Source organism: Acipenser ruthenus, chromosome 5 (assembly GCF_902713425.1).
Source record: "Acipenser ruthenus chromosome 5, fAciRut3.2 maternal haplotype, whole genome shotgun sequence".
In the NCBI taxonomy this organism is placed as follows: Eukaryota; Metazoa; Chordata; class Actinopteri; order Acipenseriformes; family Acipenseridae; genus Acipenser; species Acipenser ruthenus.
In genome coordinates, this window is record NC_081193.1 from 71,100,425 (window position 1) to 71,125,013 (window position 24,589).

At 36.6% G+C, this 24,589-nt stretch overlaps 1 protein-coding gene across 12 annotated transcripts in view; it reads right to left on the minus strand.

Moving 5' to 3' along the window:
* The window catches only part of LOC117402982 (EH domain-binding protein 1-like), a 157,118-nt gene that overhangs the window by 46,676 nt on the left and 85,853 nt on the right, over positions 1 to 24,589 (minus strand). For 4 of the 12 annotated variants that reach the window (XM_034004751.3, XM_034004748.3, XM_034004747.3 and 1 more), the window contains 7 exons: positions 23,839 to 24,589; positions 23,031 to 23,069; positions 18,602 to 18,745; positions 7,588 to 7,735; positions 6,194 to 6,337; positions 4,882 to 5,015; positions 1,799 to 1,937 (listed from right to left, as the gene is read on the minus strand). The exon at positions 23,839 to 24,589 is cut by the window's right edge and continues 164 nt beyond it. In XM_034004751.3, the coding sequence (XP_033860642.3) occupies positions 1,799 to 1,937; positions 4,882 to 5,015; positions 6,194 to 6,337; positions 7,588 to 7,735; positions 18,602 to 18,745; positions 23,031 to 23,069; positions 23,839 to 24,589 (1,499 nt within the window). The remainder of the gene's footprint in view (positions 1 to 1,798; positions 1,938 to 4,881; positions 5,016 to 6,193; positions 6,338 to 7,587; positions 7,736 to 18,601; positions 18,746 to 23,030; positions 23,070 to 23,838) is intronic. The other 8 variants (XM_034004752.3, XM_034004757.3, XM_034004755.3 and 5 more) reach the window with 4 other exon arrangements.

Consider the following 24,589-nt stretch of genomic DNA (forward strand, 5'->3'; position numbering starts at 1 on the left):
TCTCATCAGCAGGGACTGGGCATCTTGTTAAAATTGAAGGAAGAATGGATGGAGCAAAATACAGGGAAATACTGCAAGAGAACCTGCTTCAGTCCGCTAAAAAACTGAAGCTTGGGAGGAAATTCACCTTTCAGCAGGACAATGATCCCAAGCACAAGGCCAAAGCAACATTGGAGTGGCTCAAGAACAAAAAGGTGAATGTCCTACAGTGGCCCAGTCAAAGTCCTGATCTCAATCCCATTGAGAATCTGTGGCACTATTTGAAAATTGCAGCCCACAAGCGTCGTCTAACCAACCTGAACAACCTGGAGCAAATCTGCCAAGAAGAATGGGCCAAAATCACTCCGACACTGTGTGCAAAGCTGGTACATACTTACCCCAAAAGACTTAAAGCTGTTATTGCAGCGAAAGGTGGCTCTACCAAATATTAATGTGTGGGGATTGAATACTTATGTAAGCAAGATATTTCAGTTTTTTTATTTTTCTTAAAAATATTTCCCAACATAAAACCAATGTCACCTAACAATAATTGATTTTGAGTTTCAGTGTTTTAAAATAAAATATCAAACAGAACGAAATTTCAATGTACCATTTGTAATTCAGTAATATGAGAGAATTGGTCAGGGGTCTGAATACGTTTGCAAGGCACTGTGTATATATATATATATTATATATATATATATATATATATATATATATATATATATATATATATATATATATATATATATATACACACACACACACACACACACACACACTTTGTTTTTCAAGAAATACTGACTGTATGGGTGGGGGAGCACATTCCTCCCTTCAGTAACTGTTGAGCATACTTCAGCAGTTTTAACAGACTTGCAGACATTTGGATAGCTTAGATATGAAGGTCCATCAAGACTGCCAAAAATATATATGATATTGCAGCCAATATGTTGGCGGTCTTAGTCGCAGCATCATATGCCTTTTTAATGTGCAATCAAAAGAACACATATTTGGTTTTAAACATTTGACAAAATATGCTAAATCATGTATTGTGCTGGTAAAGGTGAAGCAACATTCAGTCATTAGTTAACAATGTGTAGCTCCACCCTTAGCCTTTGGCAAAGCAGTAACATGTGGCATCCTGTGGATGATAATAGCTAGGCATTCATGAGGGATGCTGTTCCACCCGTTCATGTGTACAGTCTCAAGAGCAACAGTAGTGCTAGGAGATCTTCTGAAGTTAACATCTAACAAGTGCCAGATCTAGTCTGTATTTTTTCTATAGATTTCATGTCAGGGATTGGCTTGCAGCTTATTTACCACAATGACTAAGAAGTGTATGAGAGAATCATAAAATTAACTGACTGGCTTGTGGTGACATTTTCTTTTGGTGGACCTTTTGCAGTTAAACTGATTTTAAATCAGTGCTTCTGACTGAATGTAGTTTCTTTCAGTACACTGTAGCCATTTGTCCTGATTCCCTTTCACTGATCTTCCGAGTCTTCTGTAAAGTATGGACATGGTGCAGCATTCCGGAACTGGCCTATTATTAAAAACTTGCAGTTTAGATGGACAACTCCCCTTTGTTTTAATTACTTCGCTCTGGCCAGCTCGCCAATCCACCTGTTTTGTGCAACCTGCTGTCTGTGGTATGTGGATGGCAAATGAATATGTTTTATAGATTAGAGGGGCTGCACCAAATAGACTGCAGTCACTTGAATGCAGGAAAAACTGCTGGAATCGTTAAATTTTCTACAGTAAATTTTTGATAGACTGGTTTCACTGTTACAGTAAGAAATGGAATTAAAACACTTCTTACCTGGTCTGTTTTCAACATACTGACTGAAAGACTGGAGCTGTGTTTTCCTCACTGTGGAGTCCTTCTTGAACATTACTGGACTTCGCAAACGTTCTGTTGCTTTTCGCAATCTCTCGGTGCGATTATCTTCTGCATTGTTCTGTTTAAAAAAACAAAACAAAACAAAAAGGATAAATAAAAAGATTTTAAAATTAACAACATTGTTTTGGAGTATCAATCCTTTACTACAGTTTTATTTTTGAGTACAATCCGAGAAGATCATTTATTTTCCTGCTGTGAAAACATGTAATTAAGTTAGATTTTCCAAAAACATACCAGCCACATAATTTATTCTGATTATGCAAATGAATAATGCTCTTGTTTTCAAAGTATACACATGTAAAACTACACACCATGTCTTCTATCAAGTTGTATTGAAATGAATTATGTGCTGTAATAAGCCAGTCGGAAAAGGCTGCCTTGAATATTTAAACATTAACATATCGTGTTAGAAAGTTCAGTAATTAGTGTACATGTTCCACCTCTTGAAAATTAGTAAAATGTGGTTGTTGTAGAAGATAATACAGCAATTTCTGTAAAGCACTGTCTTAGTGAATTATTATTAAAAACATCCCCCTTCACAGAGCAAGAAGAGTAACAGCTATTAATATTTCAATTGTAAGTACATTCATTTGAATTTTAACAATTACACACTTTTGCCTTTTTTAAAATACAAGTGCCATTTTGTAATAGTTAACACTACACGTTTTATGTGTACCCAAGTCAAATGGAAAAATACAAATGTTTGAATTCAAAAGCAAAACATTTGCACTGTAGATTCAATACTTTTTCTCTGTCCTCAAAGAAGCACATAGATACAGTAAAATCGCATCACAATATTCAAATATTCAGTGCCGTTCACCCATGTGTGACTAACTGGACAGGGAGTGAGATCAATTGTATGCATGCTGCTCCCTTATGTTATCAGAATATATTCAAATACATGGTCTATATTTACTATCGGATGCTGACGATGATCGTTACACAATGAAAACATCTCTATTCTTAGAAGCTCTGTGCTATGGTATATGAAATAATATAGTGGTTTATAGTGGTGAAAAAGGAAAGACTAGCTTCCAATTTTATGGTTGTTTAGATAAACAAATAGTAATAACTTTCAAAACAGTAATTTTGTATGCCTAGCCTTTAAAGCAACAAAAACAGCAACACCTACCCCTACCCCTACATGGACATGGCAACAGCAGATACAAAGGGTACCACGCATAAAACAAATATTGCATTTTGTTCTTTATCTATTATTATTTTCATGAAGTGTTTTGAAAGTAAATAGGCAAAGGCCGAGATGCATGACTAATAACCAAGCCTGCTGAATGTCGAAACTGGTTATCAAATGCTACCAAGACTGCACCCTTCCTTTGCATTGAGACAATCAGTAATGAGGGAGATCTCTAATGGCCTATTCTCTAGCCTCAAGGAGGCCTGGGATACAGAATCCTCCAGGGGAGAAAACAGTTTATCCTCCTTTGCAAATGCTGAAGGCCTCATTTACAAAACGCCTAAAGTGTGTTTTACAAAAAACAAACCCTGCGACGGTGGCTCAACAGTTCCCAGAAAAAAAACAGATGCATCACTTTCTACAGACTTCTGCGCTTCTTGTCAACAGTCATGAGGTGCTAATTTAAATGACTTGTAATGTGTTTTTATTATAGATTAGGTTTTCACTACCACCACTGCAGAAGAGGTCCAGCAGTTCAAGCTGGGGCATTTAGCAAAGAAAAACAATCAACGCTGATTTTTTAAGCCCTGTAACGCTATAAAATATCGGTGCTACTAGGTTAGCAAATCCAATTTTAAGAAACCTTTTTATGACCAGTGACTTCTGCCACTTTACAAATGCATTCTTCTAAACCAGGCTAATTCAGTTAGCTTTGACAATCCATTGTGTTTTCCACAGGCCAGATTTATCTCACATTAAATCCACTGTAGAAAGCTATATTGAATGTAAAATCAGACTTGATCTGGCTTTGCTTATGCATTCAAAGTCCTCCCCTGCTAGATAACTTTCATCACTGCAATGAGTCATTGTTTTAGGACATGAAAGCGCTCTATATACAATCAGGGAAGGAAATCCTTTCAGTCAGCATCGCAGTCCCTAAAGAGTTTACAGGTGGGGTAAAAACTTCATTAGGCATACAGATTGAAAACCAAAAGTGGTATGAAATAGGATGCATATTAAATATTAGATCCAATACAAATAATACATTATATTTCAAACCTTTCAGGAGTTGCAAAAGTATAGACAGAAGTTTGGTGATTAACAAACTGCATTTGTGATAGTTCTAAAACTTAACATAAAAGATATTTACCAATCAAGCAAGTTAAAAAATAAATTGAAATATTGTACATCGATTTTCATTAATTTGATGTGTTCCTTGACTATATGCACAACCTCTCATTCAGAACCCCCAGTTCCACTTCTAGCAAAAAGTATTTTAATCTAAATCAAACTACACCTCCCCTCCCCCCCCCCCCCCCCAAAAAAAAAAATACAGGTCACCAGGTAACAATCCCTTAATTAATTATAATGAAGACCTTTAGGGTCAACCCCCCCCCAGATATTGCAGTCCTGAGGGCAGGCAGACAACAGCACACAGACATTCCACAGTCACTTCATACCCACATGATTTTAAAGTAAACCGAGTTACAAAGATAACAGGTAGTTGTATACGCTACAGTAGTACATGGGTATACAGGGACCAACATGTGTCAAATTAATATATGATGCACTGTAGGGTGTCTGCTTTAAACAATCCAGGGAATCTTCATCTTTTCAAGCATTGCCACTAAAGGATCTTGATCGTATGACGTTCAAAACCACAATCAAAATGATGATGCCATCTAGAAACTGTTTCTGCAGTAGTCGCTTGTAGAATGAGAAGAAATCAAGTAAATGCCTCTCACTAACAAGACGTTCTGTTGATGGACAGGACTTGAGGTGGTCTGGTGGGACTGTGAAGGAGGAGCTCATTAAATTACCACAGGGGGCAGGCAGCAATCACGGTCAGAGGCCACGGAATAATTACCTTAAGTTCTTCCTGTTCTGTACCATCATTAGTGACCTTCTGTGCAGCAGCGGTCGAGAGCGCATTTACTACCTGCGGACGAGCCTCCAGGAGCTTCTTGAGTTTGAGATCCACATGCTTGCTGTTCTGTCCACCTGGATTGACAAATTTACATGTGTACCATTAAAGCTTCAACTGGATGATCTATAGAGGCAGTATACAGAAGGAGCGTACCAAATGCAACACACCATCACTACAGAGGGGCAGGGAATAAATACAATTATATATACATGTGAATGTAAGCTGAAATGCTGGGCTGCATATGAACTGGGTTTAAGTGGAGAGGAGGCATTTTAAGCACACATGGCCATGAAATTGGAATTGGAAACAAAATTACAATGACAAGGTTAAGCATACATAATGAGCAACAGAATATTAAAATCAAATCCATACATTGTAATTGCCAGACAGGCACTTGTTTTGAGTGAACACAGTCATCAAATGCACCGTACTGTACTGTTATCTCCTTAAAATGAAATCTGTGGTAGCAACCATGCAGCCATACTTTGTATACTTGCATTGTTCCATCCAGTACATTACATCTGTTAAGGAGGTTAGGGTCCTTACCAAATCAAGTGCTATTATTACAAAACAAACAAAAAAGAGTTGCTTTAATAGCATGCTGTATTAACAACAGTGGTCAGAAAGATGAAAACAGAATACAAAAATAAATGTTAAAATATGTGAATTATGCAATTTATTTTAGCTGTTATGTCTTTGAATTACTATGACTATTATTATTATTTATTTATTTTGGTGCGTTCAAATAATGCCTTTGGTGAATATAAATACAATTTTGCTTCCTTTTCCTTGTACTTTTGATTTTAAACTAAACATTTTAAATGACCAAAATATGATCAACTGTTAAAGACACCAATTAAAAGGAAAAAGCTCTGAAAGACTGATTTATGATCTTTGGACATACTGACTTCATGCCAAGACAGTGCTTGGCAGTGATCAAGGTCAAGGGAGAGGACCCAGGAAAAAAAAAAAAATTAAAATCTAGAATACATATTTTTTTAAAAAAGGGTGAAAATGTAAGGTGATGTTTGTGACCAACACGTGGCGAGAAAAATGAATGGTCATCATTTACTAATTGTATCTGTTCAGTAGATCAATAAAGGGAAGTGGGGTTGAATATCTAAGTCAAGACAATAAAAAGTCAAGGACAAGACAAGCCACTGCACACAGATGATCAAGCTATGGGATACATGCACAGCAAGCAATGTTAGGCACACTCAAGATTGCAATCTAAAACATTATTTTAAATTACCAAGAGAATCAAGGTCACTTTTTAGGTTAGTAAATTCATCTCCATCTCCTACATAGGAGCATACAGGGCTTCCCTCATCATCATTAGTATCTACATTATCATCATCATCCCCACCATGATCAACGCCATCCTCGTCCCCAAAATCTGCAGGAACAAAGATATTAGGCACTTCAAACAGGAAAAACTTGAAACAAGCCAATTAGTATTTTATTAGTATTCCCATTAAGGGCATGCGTAGGTAGAACACATCTGACATGAATGAACACAACAGTTTGTTATCAGGAGGACACAAAACACGATCTAAGGCAATCTGTCCTCATTATAACCCTTATCACCTGCTCCAGATTCCTGAAACTGTAGGATGGCTGTTAATTGTATTGCCGTGACTTTTAGTGAAACAACTAGACAAAATCTTAGTTAAAGACTTGCAAATCCTCAAAAATAAGACCTACTACAATGGATTCTCTCATTTCATTTAGAGAATTTTTACTTTTTAAATCAGTGCAGTAAAAGCAGGTTTTTAGACTGAAGTTATATAGGGTGTAGTTCCACAAACACCACAGTGGAATAATAAATTAATGCACTACAATAGTTTAACGGCATCCTGCCTTTCTGAATCTGCCCTCCTGCAATCTTTGTGAATTAAGGTTTCCGAGTGGAATGCAGAATAGCTAGGATTATGCGTTCTGCACGGCAAGCCTTGTGCATCAAGCCCATAGAACTTTCTCAAAACTTGTTTTTTTAATGAGTTATACAATTAGCAGAATTCAAAACTAGAAAGTCTAAAATAAACTGCCAACTTTTTTTTTTTAAACTATATTTTTATTTCAGTATTTTCTTTCGAGATACAGTCCCCGTGTCAGATAAGATTTTTTCTAACCTACTATGAAACAACCACTTTCCTCCAGATCACGTATTGACTACCTTTGGTCAGCCAGCACAGTATGTCACGCGTGCTGATATCTAACAAACATCTTAGGATTTAACATTTTAGATGCTTCACTGGGAAGACTTTTTTTTGTTGTAGAAAAATAATGCAAATCATACAAACTTCCACCATCTACGTTGCAATACAGTTGGCAAGGCAGGGATTTAGGACCTGCAGATGTTCATATCATCATGCCAGTTTCCTGTACCCTGCTGGCCAAGACAGCTGTGATTTTGTACTAATCCATACCGATAATTTGGGAGGATGTTGCTTCACGGTAAAATAAACTTTTGCTTTGGGTAGTTGGGGCAACCAAATCTAAGACTGCAGTTATTCTGTTTAGGAATTAGTGTAAATCATTCACCTGATGATCACGACCTTGGTGTTGCATTAGTGGATATTGGTGTACAATTCTTTATTTTTATTCAAGCTTTGCTTTGGAAGTGATAACCACAATGCCACTCACCTCCATATGCCTTTGACCTTTCTTTCAACTTCTCTGCAGCCATTTCATTGTAGCTGGGAAGTTCTGACATCTTCACACCAGATCGAGCTTCTGCTATTAACTGGCGAGCTCTCTCCCTCAGCTGACGACGTCGCTCTTCATCTTGCTGCTAGGATATATATTGAACAGTTGCCATCTCAGTAATTGACAGAAATGCCATTTCATTCCCAATCTGATGATCATGATAACGACTGGTTTACAGCATGGGGCTGGAGACCACACCGCAAATAGAATGCTTCACATCTGTATGTATCATGCGTAAGATTTTTTTAATGCAAAATATAATTTAGAAAAAACATATCTTGGGACCCCCTGCTCACCCTCTGTCCACCACCTCCACCTTGTATTTGGCAATGCCATTTAGAAAATATACAAATAAATAAAATGCACTTATTTCATTTGAATCATTGGGCAACACATCTTATTTAAACAAATTATTAGCTTTTTGCTATATCACTTTAAAAACAGAACAATACATTTGTTCTTTTGTTTACAAAACTAAAAAACATTTGTAATCCATCTGCTTTATGCATGGTGAACATATTTATAAATGAGAATGCTCTTGGAATAAAAAAAATATATATTGGAAAGTGCATGATCATTACAGGAACGTAAAAAAACACTTGCTTTTCTCTGCAGTGTCCCTCATTCCAGTCTGTTTCTTTCTTTAAGACGTTGGCAGGTTGAGAGTTCTGAGTATAATTAACTAAAGAACTTTACTTATGAGGCGCCAATTTGCTTTAAAGCCATTCGGAATTCAACACAAGCCCACCAAGAGACACCATTTGAAGCCTGCAGCTAGTAGTTACCTATTCAATTGAAGCGTTATTTTTTTCGTGGGTTTCAGAGAAAGCGTCATATTCCACACTAGCGAGTTTAAAATCATTTCAATTCAGCCAAGCAGTCATTAACAAAACAAGCACAAATACTAATTAGGTACATTTGACCTATTTCCATGTAAATTGTTTGTTTGTATCTATTGTTCAGAAGTACAATGGGAAAATGCAAATGAATGAATCAGAATGCAACCCTAATGGGACTCTCTGTTTATAACCATTAACCAAGAGGTGTGCTGTAATTCAATCCTCAGGCAGTGAGATTTAGCCCCATTTACAGGCTGCACAGGCAGGTTACAACTTAGAAAAATCTATAGTAAACAAAGTATATGGACACAACACAACAGCCTGAGCCTGAGCCTGACTGACACAATTTCCCTATCAGATTGCCTCAATTTACTTTTCTACTGATGTTCCAGCACTGGATACGCAGTTTTCCCGGCCCCCCAAAAACTCTCCTGGGGGTTGGCAAATTTGTGATGTTTGCTTTCTCACCTCTTAACTTCCCCAAGATACACAGCAGTTAGAATTAAGCTCACCTAAACACACTTGTTCACAATTCATTAAATCTGGAAAGGCCAGGCTTTATACGTTTAAACAGGGATAAGGATTGGAGAGGATATAATTACAGCTGGATTCCTGAAACAAGTTGCTCTATGAAAGCAGCACAATAAATCTGATTTAAAGAAAGAAACTCTTCTAAAGCTTTGTTACTCCATGATTCAAATGTTGCAAACATAAATCTGCTAAAAATATTGAAATGAGGAATGCCATTGCTGTTATATTATTTGTGGCTTGTTTATCTTTATACCAATTTAAGATCTTAATTTATTGATTTGTAAACCATTCATTCTTTAGGTAATAACCTCTGCATTCTATTAGAAATAGCCAATTTTAAGTCAAATTTAAAAAGTGGCTTAAAAAAAAAAAAAAAAGAATAAAAAATAAAAAAAATTGATCGGCACAACAGTATCTAAGCTCCAGTTTTCAAATCAACACAAAACCGTAGAAGGTAGTGTTTAAATATGTATTGTCCCCAACACACTGCACACAAAAGTCTTTTCAAAATGAAAAAAAAAAAATTAAACAGCATCTCCAGTAAAAGCCATGATTATTAGAATGCCCGTATATTTTAGTTCCAAGACCCATTTTATATTTCTAACAAAAATACAAGCCTGCATATGAAATTACAGCTTGTAATGCTTCAGCATACCAAGGCAATTTTGGGTGAATAAATAATGCAACTTATTGTGTTCAACCTTATAAAAATGTATTTGTATGCAATGTTTTTTATATTTCACAGTTCACTGCTATCTCAGCAAGCTTCCTTCCACTGCTTCAATGGTGCTACTTCTAATTTTATCCTCCTTAGTCCCAGTAATTAAAGTGATCAGCAGCGGAATCCTTGCAGCTTTGACATCACCGCAACCCTCTTGCAGGTTTTAAAAAGGGAAAAGAAAAGACCAAAGTTTAATTTCACTGGAACAAGAAAACTCAAGCTTATACTAAATCTCAACTTCATCCAATTGTTCTTTCAACAGCCTTTAGATCTTAAGAAACAAATAAAAATGGCTGTCGTTAGGGGGTCCTTTTTGTACTTGCCGCAGATGGCAGTGACTGACATTACTTTCAGCCAAAAATGACGCCATGGATTAGTGAAGGTGAATCAGGATGTGAGAAGCTGTCCATGTAGCTGCCAGGATAATTACTCACCAAAAGAATGCCTTAAATGGTCTTCAAAAATGTAGCTGATTTTTGTGGTTCAAATGAGATGTGGAAAGTCACCTAACATGTACAATGCTTTAAAAGAGTTAAAACATCTGCAGCATTAAAGTAGCCATCAGAATATATTTATTCAGCAACAAAAAAACAGTTATTCAGCAACAAACAGTTTCCAAAAGTATCTTAGGAAGCCTTGTTGTGTATAATAGACATTATTACATTTCAATTTTGCATTAATGCAAGTCATTAATATTCCGAAAAAGTGAAAACAAGGTTGTTTTTTTGCCTCACATTTGCTTATAGAGGGCATGTTTACAATGATCTGCGTTTTTAAACTTGTTTATGGCCTTTCCTGATTACACAGTGCAGTTAAGGGGGGGGAATTATCGTTCTACCCTTTCATCACTTGACAGGAAGCAACACACTGTTATTAGCCATTTAGAAAGAAAGAGAATTCTGTGCCTGTCCAGAGGCAAGGATTACCGAAATGTACCCCATTCACCGGCTATACAATATGCAATGAAAAGTGGCAAAATAAAATCACAAGGCCTTTAAAGATTTAGGCCGGCTGAGGTTTTAACTAGGAGCTCAATTTGCTGTTGTTGGAGTAAATAGGATTTGAGATGAAACATTAAAACCATTTGGAGGCTGATCTTTTAAACCATTTCAAACTTTTTGTCCTGGTTAATAATTTAGCCAGACACCCTAGTGTCAGCTGCACCTGCTCGTTTCTCTTGGAACATCCAGAGGTTTGCCTTTGCCAGCAGGAAAGCACAGGCTTTAAGGTTCAAGTGGAAAAAGTGGCGTACAACGTCCAAAGCTATCCCAAGTTTGTCCTTTATGAAGCGGCTAAGTAAATCGGTCATCATGTTCCTATTTTAGAATTTGCTTCTAGAATTGCCATTACATATCTTCTTAAAATTGATTGGTCAAGTGGAACACAGGATAATCACAAAATCTTCCAAAAACAGCAATACCTTCTTTGTAAGGTGTTAATGGTTCAAACCTACACATAAATCCCAGGATGGAGTCTTATTGCTATTATAATTCACCTTACATTCTGTGCTTTTAGAATTTTGTCAATGTTTGCCAATCAGTAGAGAATCATGGGAGTATAAATCAGCAGTGAATTTTACACTTTATCTATCCACTTGCAATTACATTTTTTCAGGAACCAGTCCTTCCTTAGAAAAGAAAAACATTACTAAGCAGAAATAGTAAAGTTACAGAGACCTCTTCATCACTGCAATGAAGCCATCCTAACGTTATACCTACCACGCCCCAGGTAAAGAAGTACAAATACATTTAATAGACATTTTCTAACATACAGTAAATGGAATTCTGTAACTACTGTACTACGGCACTTTTATGCCTATGTATTATTTAATAATATAATGCAGAAATCTAGATCTTCCGCCACAATTTACCAATGGATTTTCCAACGTAGATTTGAAAACATTGATGTGTTAAATTCTCAGCGCTAGGACAGCAGATAATATACATTATCAGCTACATCAGCAAGTACTGCAACTCTAAATAGGCCCACTGAATGACAAACATCATTACTTTTGTAAACTTAGAAAAAAAGACTAAACGGCACCAAATAGACAAAAACTATTTTTCCAGAGAAGTGAACGGCTGAGTGAATATGCAGCAAACACCCTGTGCTGCATCCAAGGCCTCTCGCCGATTGTCTGGCTGCTCTTTTATTGGCACTGAGGAGGCAAGCACTCCCTGGCCCTCAGATCTTGTCTGGTGAATGCACTGCTAGTCATGCACACAGACCTAGCTTAAAGCCTAGTGTGGGCCTGAAAGAAATCAGTCAAATTGGCATCTACTCATGCAGAAGGAGATAGATTTGTCATGACACACTGATTATTCAATGTAAAGCAGCATTTTAGCTTTTCTATGCGGGTATAAATGCATCTATCAGGGAAAAAAAGGGGTAACATTTTTTTGCGGGTTCATGACATTTTTTAATGAAAAAAGTTAGTAAATTACAAAACAAGTGTTTCTGATTCAATAATAATAAAAGTGGCTGTATCTGTAGTGAATATGTATTTACAAAATGTTATGAATACATGTTTAAGTACTAACTTACTTACATACTGGCAACCTTATTTATAAAACAACTAGCTGGTAGATATTTAACTAAATTAAAGAAAAATAATACTACATTAACACAATCTCTGAATCCAACACCGACTCTGAGCTCACTCTCTGTTTGGACTTTTCCTTTCTTGAAGATGTCCTGTAAAAGGCCGACAGGGCTTTCTTTCTTTCTTTCTTTTTCTCTCTCTTTTTTAAATGGAAAATAACAAAATCGCCCATGATCTATACTCTGCCTTCTGCCTATAATGAGAAAACTTCACCTTCTGTCCCTAGCAATTCTTAGGAATTCTTTTGCTGTTATTCCTACAAATCCAATTACAGATTGTTGAGTAGCTAGTGGAGTAAGCTTATTGAGAAGTGTCACATCACTAAGTCGTGCGTATGTGTTTCAGTTTGTAATGTGGTCTGAGCCGCTGTAGAGGTGTCAACTTAAAATGCAAGTAAGTAGCAGAACAGGGCTAATCCCAGCCACTACTCCCCTGCAGCCAAATTGTAGCGCAATGAATGACAGTGGAAATGCAAAGATGCCACTGTGCTTATCACACACAGCCAGATGGTGGACCTGGATCAATGCACACATGCCACGATCAATGCATTTGATAAAGAATTAAGAAGAAAACTGTACATGTTATCAAAGAACTTGTACATGGCATAATTATGATTCTGCATGTGCTTACAGATGATATTGGAGACTCAGAGGCAGGCGATAATGAAACCGATAGGAAAAAATTGCTTAAAAGGCAACAGTGCCTGCCCTTAGCACTAAGAAATCATGTCAAATAGTTCAGAAACCATTTCAGAAAAAAAATAAAAACAGCTTGTTATTATGGTATGTTGTATGTGAGGCTAGTGGCCAGATTTGTCCTTCTGAAAATATATTTGAGATGACATTACAATTTGAAAAACACCCACAAACTAAAAACATAGCTAAAAGCTAATTATGATGAAGGTTCCATTAATGAAACAAAACAAACAAGGTTCCAACTAAATTATTACTATTTTTCATGTTTATTTTATTAGTTTATGCACATATTTTTACAATGATATGTCCTAGTTCCAAATATCTGAATAATTTCACAAGGCTCCAAGAATGGTAAGAGGTTGATAAAAACATCTTCGCATTTCAAATTAGGGAACTCAATGGGTGTGGTTAGGCAAGAAAATGCAGGCCTGCATTGTTATAGTAAAGGTAATTACAGTTAAAAGCATGATTCAGAAGTACTCGCCCTTTAAATTATTATGAAGACAATACAATTCTATGGACTGGGTCAACCTACCTTGTTTTAATGTTGTTGAAGCTGACACCCTGGGATCCTTCAAGAAGCTGCTTGATTAGATTATGGGATCAATAACCTACAAACAACCAAACGAGCAAGATGGGCTGAATGGCCTCCTCTCATTTGTAAACTTTCTTATGTTCTTATGTTCTTAAGAGCATCTCGCAGGAGTCACTGCAAACTACTGTCTTCTGCAGTATTCATAGGGTTGCCTTTTGCACATTGTATAGTTACATTTTTAAACCAAGAAACCAAAATAAATTTAAAATGTTTCCACACACAAAATGGTTAAAGAATAACAAAAAAAATAATATTTCTATTATATGGTGCCTATATGTTTGACCAAAGTTTTTATCTTTTTTTATTGTCGCAACCAATTTGGGATACTCAAATATGTTTATATCCAGGTCTTTTTATTACTTATAAAGGGCGAAAAACACAAATCCAGTTTCAATCATTAATGACAAACCGCTCACTGTAAAGTTTGAGGGATCCATGAAGACACGCACTGTGCGTAAAGAACTGATGGCTTGATTAGCTCTTGTGGTGCAATTGAAGGAGCTGTCTCTCTCACAGATTCTCAATTTTGAGAAATGCTTTGATCTCAGTTCAAGCCAATTCATGAACATCAACTGACAAGCCTATATGAAACACCCTGATGGTCAGGTCCAAACTCCCAGCAAACTATTCGGTTTCATTAAGGCTTCCTTTTAAAGACACCAACTACAATGCTAAAAACTATTCCTGGTGAGTCAAGACAACATGTGATGGTACCTTAAAAAAAAAAAAAAAAGAGATATGCTTCACAGCCTTTGAAGAAAAAAGAAGATAATGGGAGGATTGGCTTGTTTATTGGTGCCCAACTAAACTAGTAAAGTTAGCTGGGAGGTCTTGTGTCCTAATTGGGCTGTTTAAATCTGAATTGCAAGCATACAAGTTACAGCAATTGCTATTACATATTTTTCCCCCTACACTTTGGGATTAAAATCTCCAGAGACAGAAAAAAAGAATAATAACCACACAAACTGGTTAAAACATCCCTTTTTTTTTTGGTTTGTTTGTTTTTTTGTTTTTTTTTTACTTAAAGTGACAAGTGACCCAATAAATGGGCAATTAATCCTATTAAAAAAAAAATACTGAGGATAGAAAAATCTACTTCAAAAGGTTTTGTTATGTACTTGTTTCTGTCAGTGCAGGTCACAGACACCAAAGTGGAAAGTCACTACACCGCCATAGCACAAACAGCCACAGCGGCTAAAATCAAACAAAACCCAATTAAACTAATCATAACGTCCCATTGAACACAAGGAAGCTCACCTGGAATTTCTGGGCTTGTGCATGAATTCCCAACTCTATATAGTACTTGGTACTATAATTACCCCGGCCAAAGTACTGTGAAATTGCTGCTCTGATCTGCTAATGGTTGAGGAAATCATGCTGCTGAGGTTTCATTCCAAGGGGCCAGAGCGTCATGGCGCAACGCTTTCTGGCGGAGATGACACTGTCAGAAACTCAAAAGGGAAAATTAACGGGTGGCGGTTTACGATTGTTCATTAATTACCAATTTACTCACCGCTGGAGGCATGACATTACAGAAATCTGGATACAAGTTCATATAGATTACGAAGACCACCTATGAAGCGTGGCCGAGGAAAGTACAAAACAATTAACACTGTTTCACTACTATCAAAGGCGTTCAAAATATTGAACATTCACGGGAAGAAAAAAGGCATTACTAACTTACCAGTGCCACAAATGGGGCTGGAAAATACAATGGAGCACAACATGTAGTGCATGTGGCCTCATCGTACATCAGAGGAGTCATAGCACAATATGCTGACAGATACAAGGAAAACATTTCTGATCTTTATGTAGGAATTTAAATATGGTGAGTTAGTAAAACGTTGGAACATGCCATGCAAAAAAAACCTCCTTTGTTAGATAAGTCTCTGCTATGGAACTGCAATGTCTTGAAATTACTTTTCCTATATGCCCAATTCTTGCAAACCTTAACAACTGGATTTAAACTGTATGAAAGAAGGAGGAGATTTCTGTCCTGGAACTCAGCAACACAAAATCAATGCGGTTTAAAACCCCCTACATAAAATGACTGCCCTCAAAGAATGGAGTCAGGTTTAATTTAATTAAAATCTTCTTTATGCATGCTAAACTACAAAGTCGCTACTTAGAGCAAGATACATATGCTAGGTCGCCCCAGTGATAACACATCAGCAGCAATTTTCGTTGCAATCAAAACAGACATCACGTAATCTAATCTAAATCACGAACATATTATCAGACTGGGAGACAGGGATCCTTTTAATCAATGTTTTCTATTAAAAACTGAAACAATTAAATAGTTGACACCATTAATGCACTCCACCCTCATTAGAGCATTGTCCTTGGGAGCCAAGTGTAGCATGCAGCAAAGCGGTATATTTTAGAACATAACTCTAATAAAGACTAAAAGCAGCTTTCCATAAAGATACAGAAACCTTTTGTAAGCACCACTAGAACTTTACAGACTAGATGCACCTTTACAAACTTCACAGTGCAGTATTTTTTTTTTTTTTTCGGAGGATTTTAAAACAATCTTGAAGATATCTTTTTTTTTTAGCTGCTGACATAGTATATTAAGGCTTACATTTAAAAGATGTAATTCAAGGACACCCTCTCTCTCTTTCTCTCCTTCAATAGATTCAAACAGTAAGCAGCCTAGGAAAATGAGCAAATGATTTGTGCTGATCTTAATGCAATGAGCTCATAACCCCTTCCCTTACAGACGACTTTGAGCGAAAAAAAACAAAGGTTCCCATCTTTACAGAGCCAGCTGTTTGGATTTTGATAAGAAATATAAGCTGTCGCTAGTTAATATGTTGTTGGGAATTTAAAAACAGCAAAATAACAGACACGTTGTGAATAGTTCATGCATGGCTTCTATACAACATTGCCCTAAAATACAGTTCTGTACCAACAAAACCATAGATATAAATATCATGAAACTGTAGCCCAACATGACCTACAGCTACAGTACGTAAATGTAAAAATGGATACATAAATGAATGCAAAGAAAGGTATGTGCTTCTATACTGTACCACTCTAGATTCCAATATTCTCGACAACCTTGTTCTAAAGGAACTGGCTTATGAGATTATAGCAAAAGTAGGTGTGGCGGCACGGCAGATTTCCAAACTCGTACAAGCTTCTCTCACTGGTATGCTTAAATGTAAGTGAGGCATACATATGTATTACTGACGCCTCCACTACATCCCAGTCACCAGCGAGGATGTGCATCCCTTGTGGGGTAAATAATGAAAGCCAACACATTTTAGTTCCTACATACTGCTATGTTATGGTCTCTGGAACACAAAGTGAACAGGAGAGCCTACCTTAGTACCCTGCACTATGCTTGCTCTACACTGTACATGGTTAAATGTACCTACTGGATAACGTGTCAATAAGAGTTCATCCAATAGCTGCATACATTACATTTTTTTTTTTTTTGTAAAATGCTTTTGACATTGGCAGGTAGCAACATGTCCCGTAGGATCCAGGAATCAGGTTATAGTGCCGCCTCTAGTATAAGTATCTAGATAACTTTTGAAATCGTGTTTGCAACCTGTTTGAATACCCGTTTGCAACATTTGAGTTAAGTTTGCACAGTACTGTCCTGCTTTACTTCCCTAGAATCTACAATAAAACATTACTGCAATGCACAAATAGACAAAATAGATACAATTATATTTTGCTGAGCCAAAGCATATTTGAAGGAGTTACTCAGATGGTGTAATATATTTTGCAAACTGGTCTGCATACAGAAACAAGCATTCATAAGTACCTGGCAGAAAATTTCCACATTCTTTTGTGACACAAGTGTGATGCAAATGGAATAATCTCTTAATCTTTTTTTCTGCGACACTGCTGGAGGTATGTCACTTGAGCTAATTTAAAAAAAAAAAATCAGAATTCAGAATTCAGTCCAAAGCTTGAGCAGATGAGAAAGTTGATGCAAAACAGATTACTGTTCACTCTTTTTTTTTTTTAAAACTACTGTACCTTAAATAGAGAAGCTATACAAATAAGCAATCTCACCTCATTACCTAGGTGAGAGCTGTAAAGGTATTATTTTAATAGCTTTACTTCCAGAGTAATACATTAATCAATCTTGAACAATTCATTACCACGTGTGATTTTTAAAGCCATGCCTCAACTGTTTTAAAACTGTTTTAATAGGTGCTGTGCAAACACAAACATCATTTAAAGTTTTTGTTGACTGGATGTCATCTCTTTTGCTTGGTGGAAATAACTGCACTAATCCTGTACATTTTACATCACCTCTACTGGATAACATATACACAAAATTGGTGCTCTAAGCTTCATGCTAAAACACATTATTAGTAGCACACCCACTCTCATTATAATCCCTTCATTGGTAAACAAGCAATTTGCCTGTTGTTTTCGAATGAGATGCGCACAAAGTAGATTCTTATAAAAGGATTAAAACAAGGTGTTTCAGAAAAGTGGTGTAGAGGGAATTTATAAATGCAGAATGAGAATGCCACTGTGCTGTAATATTTAATATATTGTTAGAGTGGCTATACATCTATTTAGGGTTTTCATTTCAGAAAATAAATTAAAAAATACCTTCACTATTTCTACTTTAAAAGACACTACAGCATATTACCGGTAATTCAGTGAATATATGTTCACATGCAATGAATTCTGCATGGAAACATATATTTAAATAAATGTTTTCTTACAATTAATAAAAACACATTGTTGCATATGGATTGTGCTTTTCTCAGCTGCATCACAAGATTATCTAGAATCAGAAAGTAATTGTGGAGGTATGCATGACTGCTGCAATATCTTTTTTTATCATAATTCGTGATTATTTCATTTTTTTCTTGGCCATAAATAAACTTTAAAATTAGACTGAATATTTTTTGAAACTCGGAATAACTAAGAAAGCCTTTCAGCTGAATGTCACCCCCCTATTAAAAATGTACCATGGATTAGAAGTCTTACATCAGTTAGTTGCTTGCTGCGGGTCGGTGTGGATGAACTGGTCGTCACTTTTTTATTTCCTACTTTCAAAGCTGCGTCTCTCCTTGCTTGCTCCAATAGAAGCCTTGCCCTCTCTTTAAGCTCCTCTTGTCGGGATAATATCTTCTGTTTGAATACCACCAGAAAAAAACAAAAAAACAAAAAGAGGTCAACATTTTGTGTTAGATATAGGTGTGCAAAATGAAACGAGAACCCTTTAAGGTTTTTCAGTGGGCTGCTCCCCAGGACAAGATTTATTTTGGCTGTATTTGACTCTCTTCCTATAATAATTCACTAAAATGTTTTTTTTCAGAACGCTCTGGGGAACATTAGAAAGTACTTTAGAAACGATATAAACTTATTTTTCAACACACACATACATACATACATAATATATCTATATCTGTCTATATCTATATATATATATATACACACACACACACACACACACACACTTATTCAGTTGTAGTCAAAAGTTTATATACCCCAATAGAAATTTATAATTTCTAGAAATTTCTCGAAAACAAACATTTCTAGGAAAAACCTTATGTAGTAAAGTTTTGCTTTTGTGGATGATAATTTTTTATTTCAAGAAATAGATGTCTACAGTTATTTATTTCAGCAAACTTCAAAAATGCTAATTCTAAATTATTCATACTCTGACATGAAATTAATAGCTAATTGAGTCACCTTTAGCAATAATAACCTCTTTTATATGATTAGTATATTTATCAATGAGCTTTTGGCATAATTCTTTAGTGATTTATTGACCATTCTTTAACACAAAATTGTTCCAGTTCATTCAAATTCCGAGGACTTCCCTTGTGCACAGCCTTCTTCAACTCATACCAAAGATTCTCAAATCGGATTTAGATTGGGACTTTGACTAGGCCATTCCAGAACTTTAATTTTATTCTTCTTTAACCATTCTGAAGTAGATTTTGATGTGTGTTTTGCACTTTAAACCAAATTTTGTAGCGGAAGGTTTCAGACGATTGGCCAATATCTTTTGGTATGCTATGGAACCAATTTTACCATGTACTGGAACTAAATTTCCTGTGCCATTAGAGGTAAAACAGTCCCATGGAAGGATATGACCACCTCCATGCTTGACAGTACGGATGGTGTTGTATGCCTCACTGGACTTTCTCCAAACAGAACGACTATCAGCGTGACCAAATAGCTCGATTTTTGTTTCATCACTCCACAAAACCTTTGACCAGAGCTCATATCCATCATTCAAATGTCGTTTTGCAAACTTTACGCGATTTTTCTTGTGACGTTTTCCTTGGCCTGCGACCATCGAGACCTTCACCATGCAATACTCGACCTAGGGTTGAAATGAATACCCCAGTCCCACTTGCAGCCAATTCACTTTGAATATCTTTGGCAGTCAATCTCGGATTGTTTTTAGCATTCCTCACAATTCTTTTACTTGTTCTTGGAGAAAGAACCTTTTCTTTCTTCCAGCGTTGTGACAGTACCATGAGTCTCGTACTACTTGATAATAGAAACAACAGCTGAAATTGGGATACTTAAATGCTTGGAAATCTTCTTGTATCCTTCTCCAGCTTTATGACAATAAATAATGTTCTGTCTAAGGCCTTCAGATAGCTCTTTACTTTTTCCCATATTGACATATTGGTAATGACAGCAATCACCCTATGCCTAACCCTTTTATACTCTCTAAGAATATTCACCTACAATCCAGCATTTTCTTGACTTTTCTAGAATTAGGTTCTGCATTATCATATTGACATTTCTAGTACCTTCTAGACAATACTATCATAGCATCAAATGGTATGAATACTTTTGAATGAGCATTTTCTGAGTTTTGCAAAAAAAAATTCTAAAATAAATAAATCGTACACATCTATTTCTTATAACTTTTTTTGTCATCCACAAAAGCAAAACTTTTGCTACAAAAGATTTTTCCATAAATTCTTTGTTTTCTAGAAATTAATAAAAAAATTATAAATTTCCATTTTGGTATATAAACTTTTGACTACAACTATATATAGTTGTGTAACATTATAACATAATAATGTTCAATAAAACAAAAACAAACAGATAGGTTAAAATGTAATTTTTTCTTGCATTTTAGACAATCTCTATAACCACAGTACAAGCAAGGACAGGTGACGTATTCTGAGCCCTGGTTTTAATTGGAAGAGCAATTCATACCCTCCCGCCCCCTGCTGAAGCACAGCTGTCGTGTGCTCGATTATAAGTGAAGTGCTGAATAATGGAAATTGCATAATTCGGTTTTGTATTAAGTTCCTTGAAGGAGATTTTTTTAAAAGCGACCAGGGAAAAAAAAAAAAAAGAAATCCATCATAATGTTAGGACTGTGGCAAGATGGCTTGCGGGTGACGTCAAACCAAGGAAAAGACAGACACAGTACTGGGTTATGTAAGTGCTGAAGCGCATGTTTAATAATAAATGAACAAAATACACACAGGGGTGTACCCCATCAAAAAGACAAATTTAAAAAACTTGACAAAACGTTAAATACGAAGCTAACATGTTGCTGACATTGACATGCGTGGATGACAGAAGTTGTAGTTTTCATCCGCATTTCTGCTGATTGGAAACAGTTTTCAGCGTGTACCAGATAAACTACTATTCCCAGAAGACACTGCGTGCCCATATGCCTATTGCATTGTGACACTGGAAGTGTCGGTAAAGTGAGATATTTTCTAAGTTTCATATTATGATAGCACTTCCTTTCTCTGGGAACAAATCTAGTTAGTGTTATTCTTTCTCTGTTAGTGTTTGTTGGAAGTTGTATTCATATTATTTTAGTCCTTCCCCAGCAGTGTCTGTTTATTTTCCCCAGCACAGGTAACCTCTGTCCTGCCATAACAACCTTGTTTAGAATATATTTTAGGCAAAGTATGTTAGTGACGTGGTCTTCAAATCTAAATGCTATATCAATGCTGTATACAGTGCATTTTTAAGCATACACTGGCTGTGTAACAGTTAAGTATATTAGAATAAACTATGATGGGTTACTGCTTTCTTTTCTCTGTTGGCTAGCAGTTGCACTTGTAAATCTTATGATCTGCCCCTCCTACTAGGCACTGGAGTTGCCTGATCTATGCACCAAGTTACTGGATCCTCAGTGAATGCACTATTCCTGCACTACTATTATGTCATATACAACCTCTTGTAATCCTAACTTGTTGCCTCATATTTCATATTGTATTTTAGTAGTAATATTTGCACTTACTGTAAACTATACTGCATTTAAATATTAATCTTGATTTGTAACCCTGTACGAAGAAGACGAAGAAGAAGAGAACACCTATATTATATAAACAAATCACTGGTCAGAAAATTCTGATTCACCAGAATCAGGACGCCAGTATATCTGGCAACAATGATTCACCTAATCGTCTTGCCATCTTGAAATGAAATGCTGTATGGAAACGTTTATATTATCGTGTGCATATTTCTGTACGTAAACAGTAAACATATACACAGAATATTATATTATCAAAGTAATATTTTACAAACTAACAGCAGATTAAATAGTGCTAAATAACACTACAAAATGCTAACTATAAGCAAACATAGTAACATTGCAATGCCATAATAAACATTTATTCTCAGGATCTTTATAAGCAATAATGGACACTGCTCTCTATTATTTTCTCAAAATAAATATTTAGCAATAATCATTCATCTGAAACATTATCTGCTTATATCCACTTGTTTCTTGATATTTATAAATGTAGTAAAATATATATATTAAAACATGAAGCAGAATAAATGTTATAACTATAAGTCAACTACATCAGATTTAGTGTTTTCTTTCTTCGCTCTAAATAAGTTCCTGTGATGTTTTGTGTCTGTGTGCCTGCTGTAAACTGTCTCTGCCCTTTAAAAATGAAATGCCCATCTCAGTGACGCCACATGAAAAAAAAAAAAAAAAACACTATCATGGAGTGAAATTCCATCCCTCCCCTATCCAATGACATATGTTTCCAAGCTCTACGGCAGAGCATGGTGGCCCAGGAAGGCAATACAACGAAGAGTGTTTAAGGAAAGGGTTAAACTGTTTTTTATAAGGTTTGCAGTGCACCACGTTTTTAATCTTCCAAGTAGTGTACTTAAAATGATGGTACTTGGAAGAGGCTACATGGCAAACAATTTGAAAAACAAGTACAAGGAAACACTTCCACTTGAACGTGTTTCCACATTAAAAACTGAGATTTATCTGTGAACACAAGTACTTCAATGTTCATTTGGACTTACTTAAAACAGACCCATGGCTCTTGATTAGGCCATGTTCTGCAAATTAAATCTCACCCAAGTAATCATCAGTAAAATTGCTGGTCGCATGGCACTTATCTGCAGAGACCTTTCCTTAGCATGTGTTTTAATGTCGCTTGAGGTATATCCTTACCTTTTCTTCAGTGATATTTGACTGCTGGGTGGAGGTAATCTGCAGTATAAGTAAAAACATTACATCAGCTTTAGAAGAAATAAGTACACAATCAAGCAACAACCTACACTTTTACCCAGACATCACATGGTGTGTACACCATCAGCAAGCTTCCCAATCAGTTAGGAGAAAGGTCTCCGATTCACCGAATGAACCTCCTTAATATGAATGAAAGTTGCTAAGCAAAGTCATAATGTTGCTAATTTACAGGATGGAAGGAATCTGGAATAAATCATAATTTGGTGATGTGGTTAAATTCAAACCTGGTCCCAAAGTTGGAATACTACTGTAGGGATTGTAGAAAAACTATATTTACATGAAATACAATAGAGCTAAATCTTTGCAGGTTTAATCGTTGCTCACATTTAAGTAGTTCACAGTACTCACGCTGGCTTATATTACTGAATGCTCTAGACTTCTGTTGGAATACAATCCAGGCACAGAAATGAATACAGTTTGTGTGCTGTATGTATATATATTTTATTTTCTAGCCAAAGCAATGACATAATGCACTAAAGCTCCATGTTTTGAGCCTCAACTGTTTACTGCACTCCAGTGTTGAAAGTCCCAGCCAGGGGGTGCTCTGGTTATGCCTCTCCCAATAGGTGTTACCATTAGGTCCTGGGGACTGCAGGAATCCTGCCATGAGTAAAGGGATAGACAGAACTATACTATATATTTATTGTGACGTTTGCCTGTGGAAATTCACTTTCCTGAGAAATCCGACCTCGTTTAAGCACAAGCAAAACCTTAAAACGCTCATTCTTACCTGCACACTTTTTACTGAATGATCTGTGTGGGTCAGGGCAAAACTGGCATCTGAAGTGGCATCAGATTCAGAGTGCCTCAGAGAGGCACGCTTTTTCTTGATGAGGTCGGCATCCCTGTTGTAAGAGAACCCAAGCTTGTGAGAGGGAGAGGGCCCTGCTCTCTTGACAGGAGATGTGGGTTCTGGGCTCTGGGCCTCCATTACTCCCTGAAGCCTGGGCCTCTCCTGCTCAGAGCAGCTGCTGGCATTTCCTGTACTTCTGATTCCCTCTTTGTCAGGAACTTCACACAAGAGCATTGGAGATGCATCCTTCTTTTGATCGCTGACATGCTGTAAGTCGCTCAAGTCTAAAGTGTCTGCTTTCAGCAGTCTCTTTTTGCCAAATGATGGCTGCGCTTGTGCTAGATCTGTAGTGTCATATTGACGCAGGTCCACAGCTGCAGAGTTTCCAGTAGTGCTTGGATGAGGTTTTGGAGGATCAGTGTCACTTTTCGTCCTATGTGACGGTGGTGATGCCGCGACAGGGCTCAGAGTGGCATCAGAAGTCTGGCACGCGTTTTCCAACTCCCTGACGGCGCTGTTGCTGAAAAACACAGACTCATCCTGAGCAGAAACGCCTGCCTCTGCACCGTTTGATGGCAGTGTCTCTTGCTCCCGGTTCACCTCGTTAAGCTCAGCATAGAACTTGTCTTGATCGATGGAGCTATTTGTGTCTGTTTCAAAGTCCCCCACTTTGTAGGTGCTTTTGCTG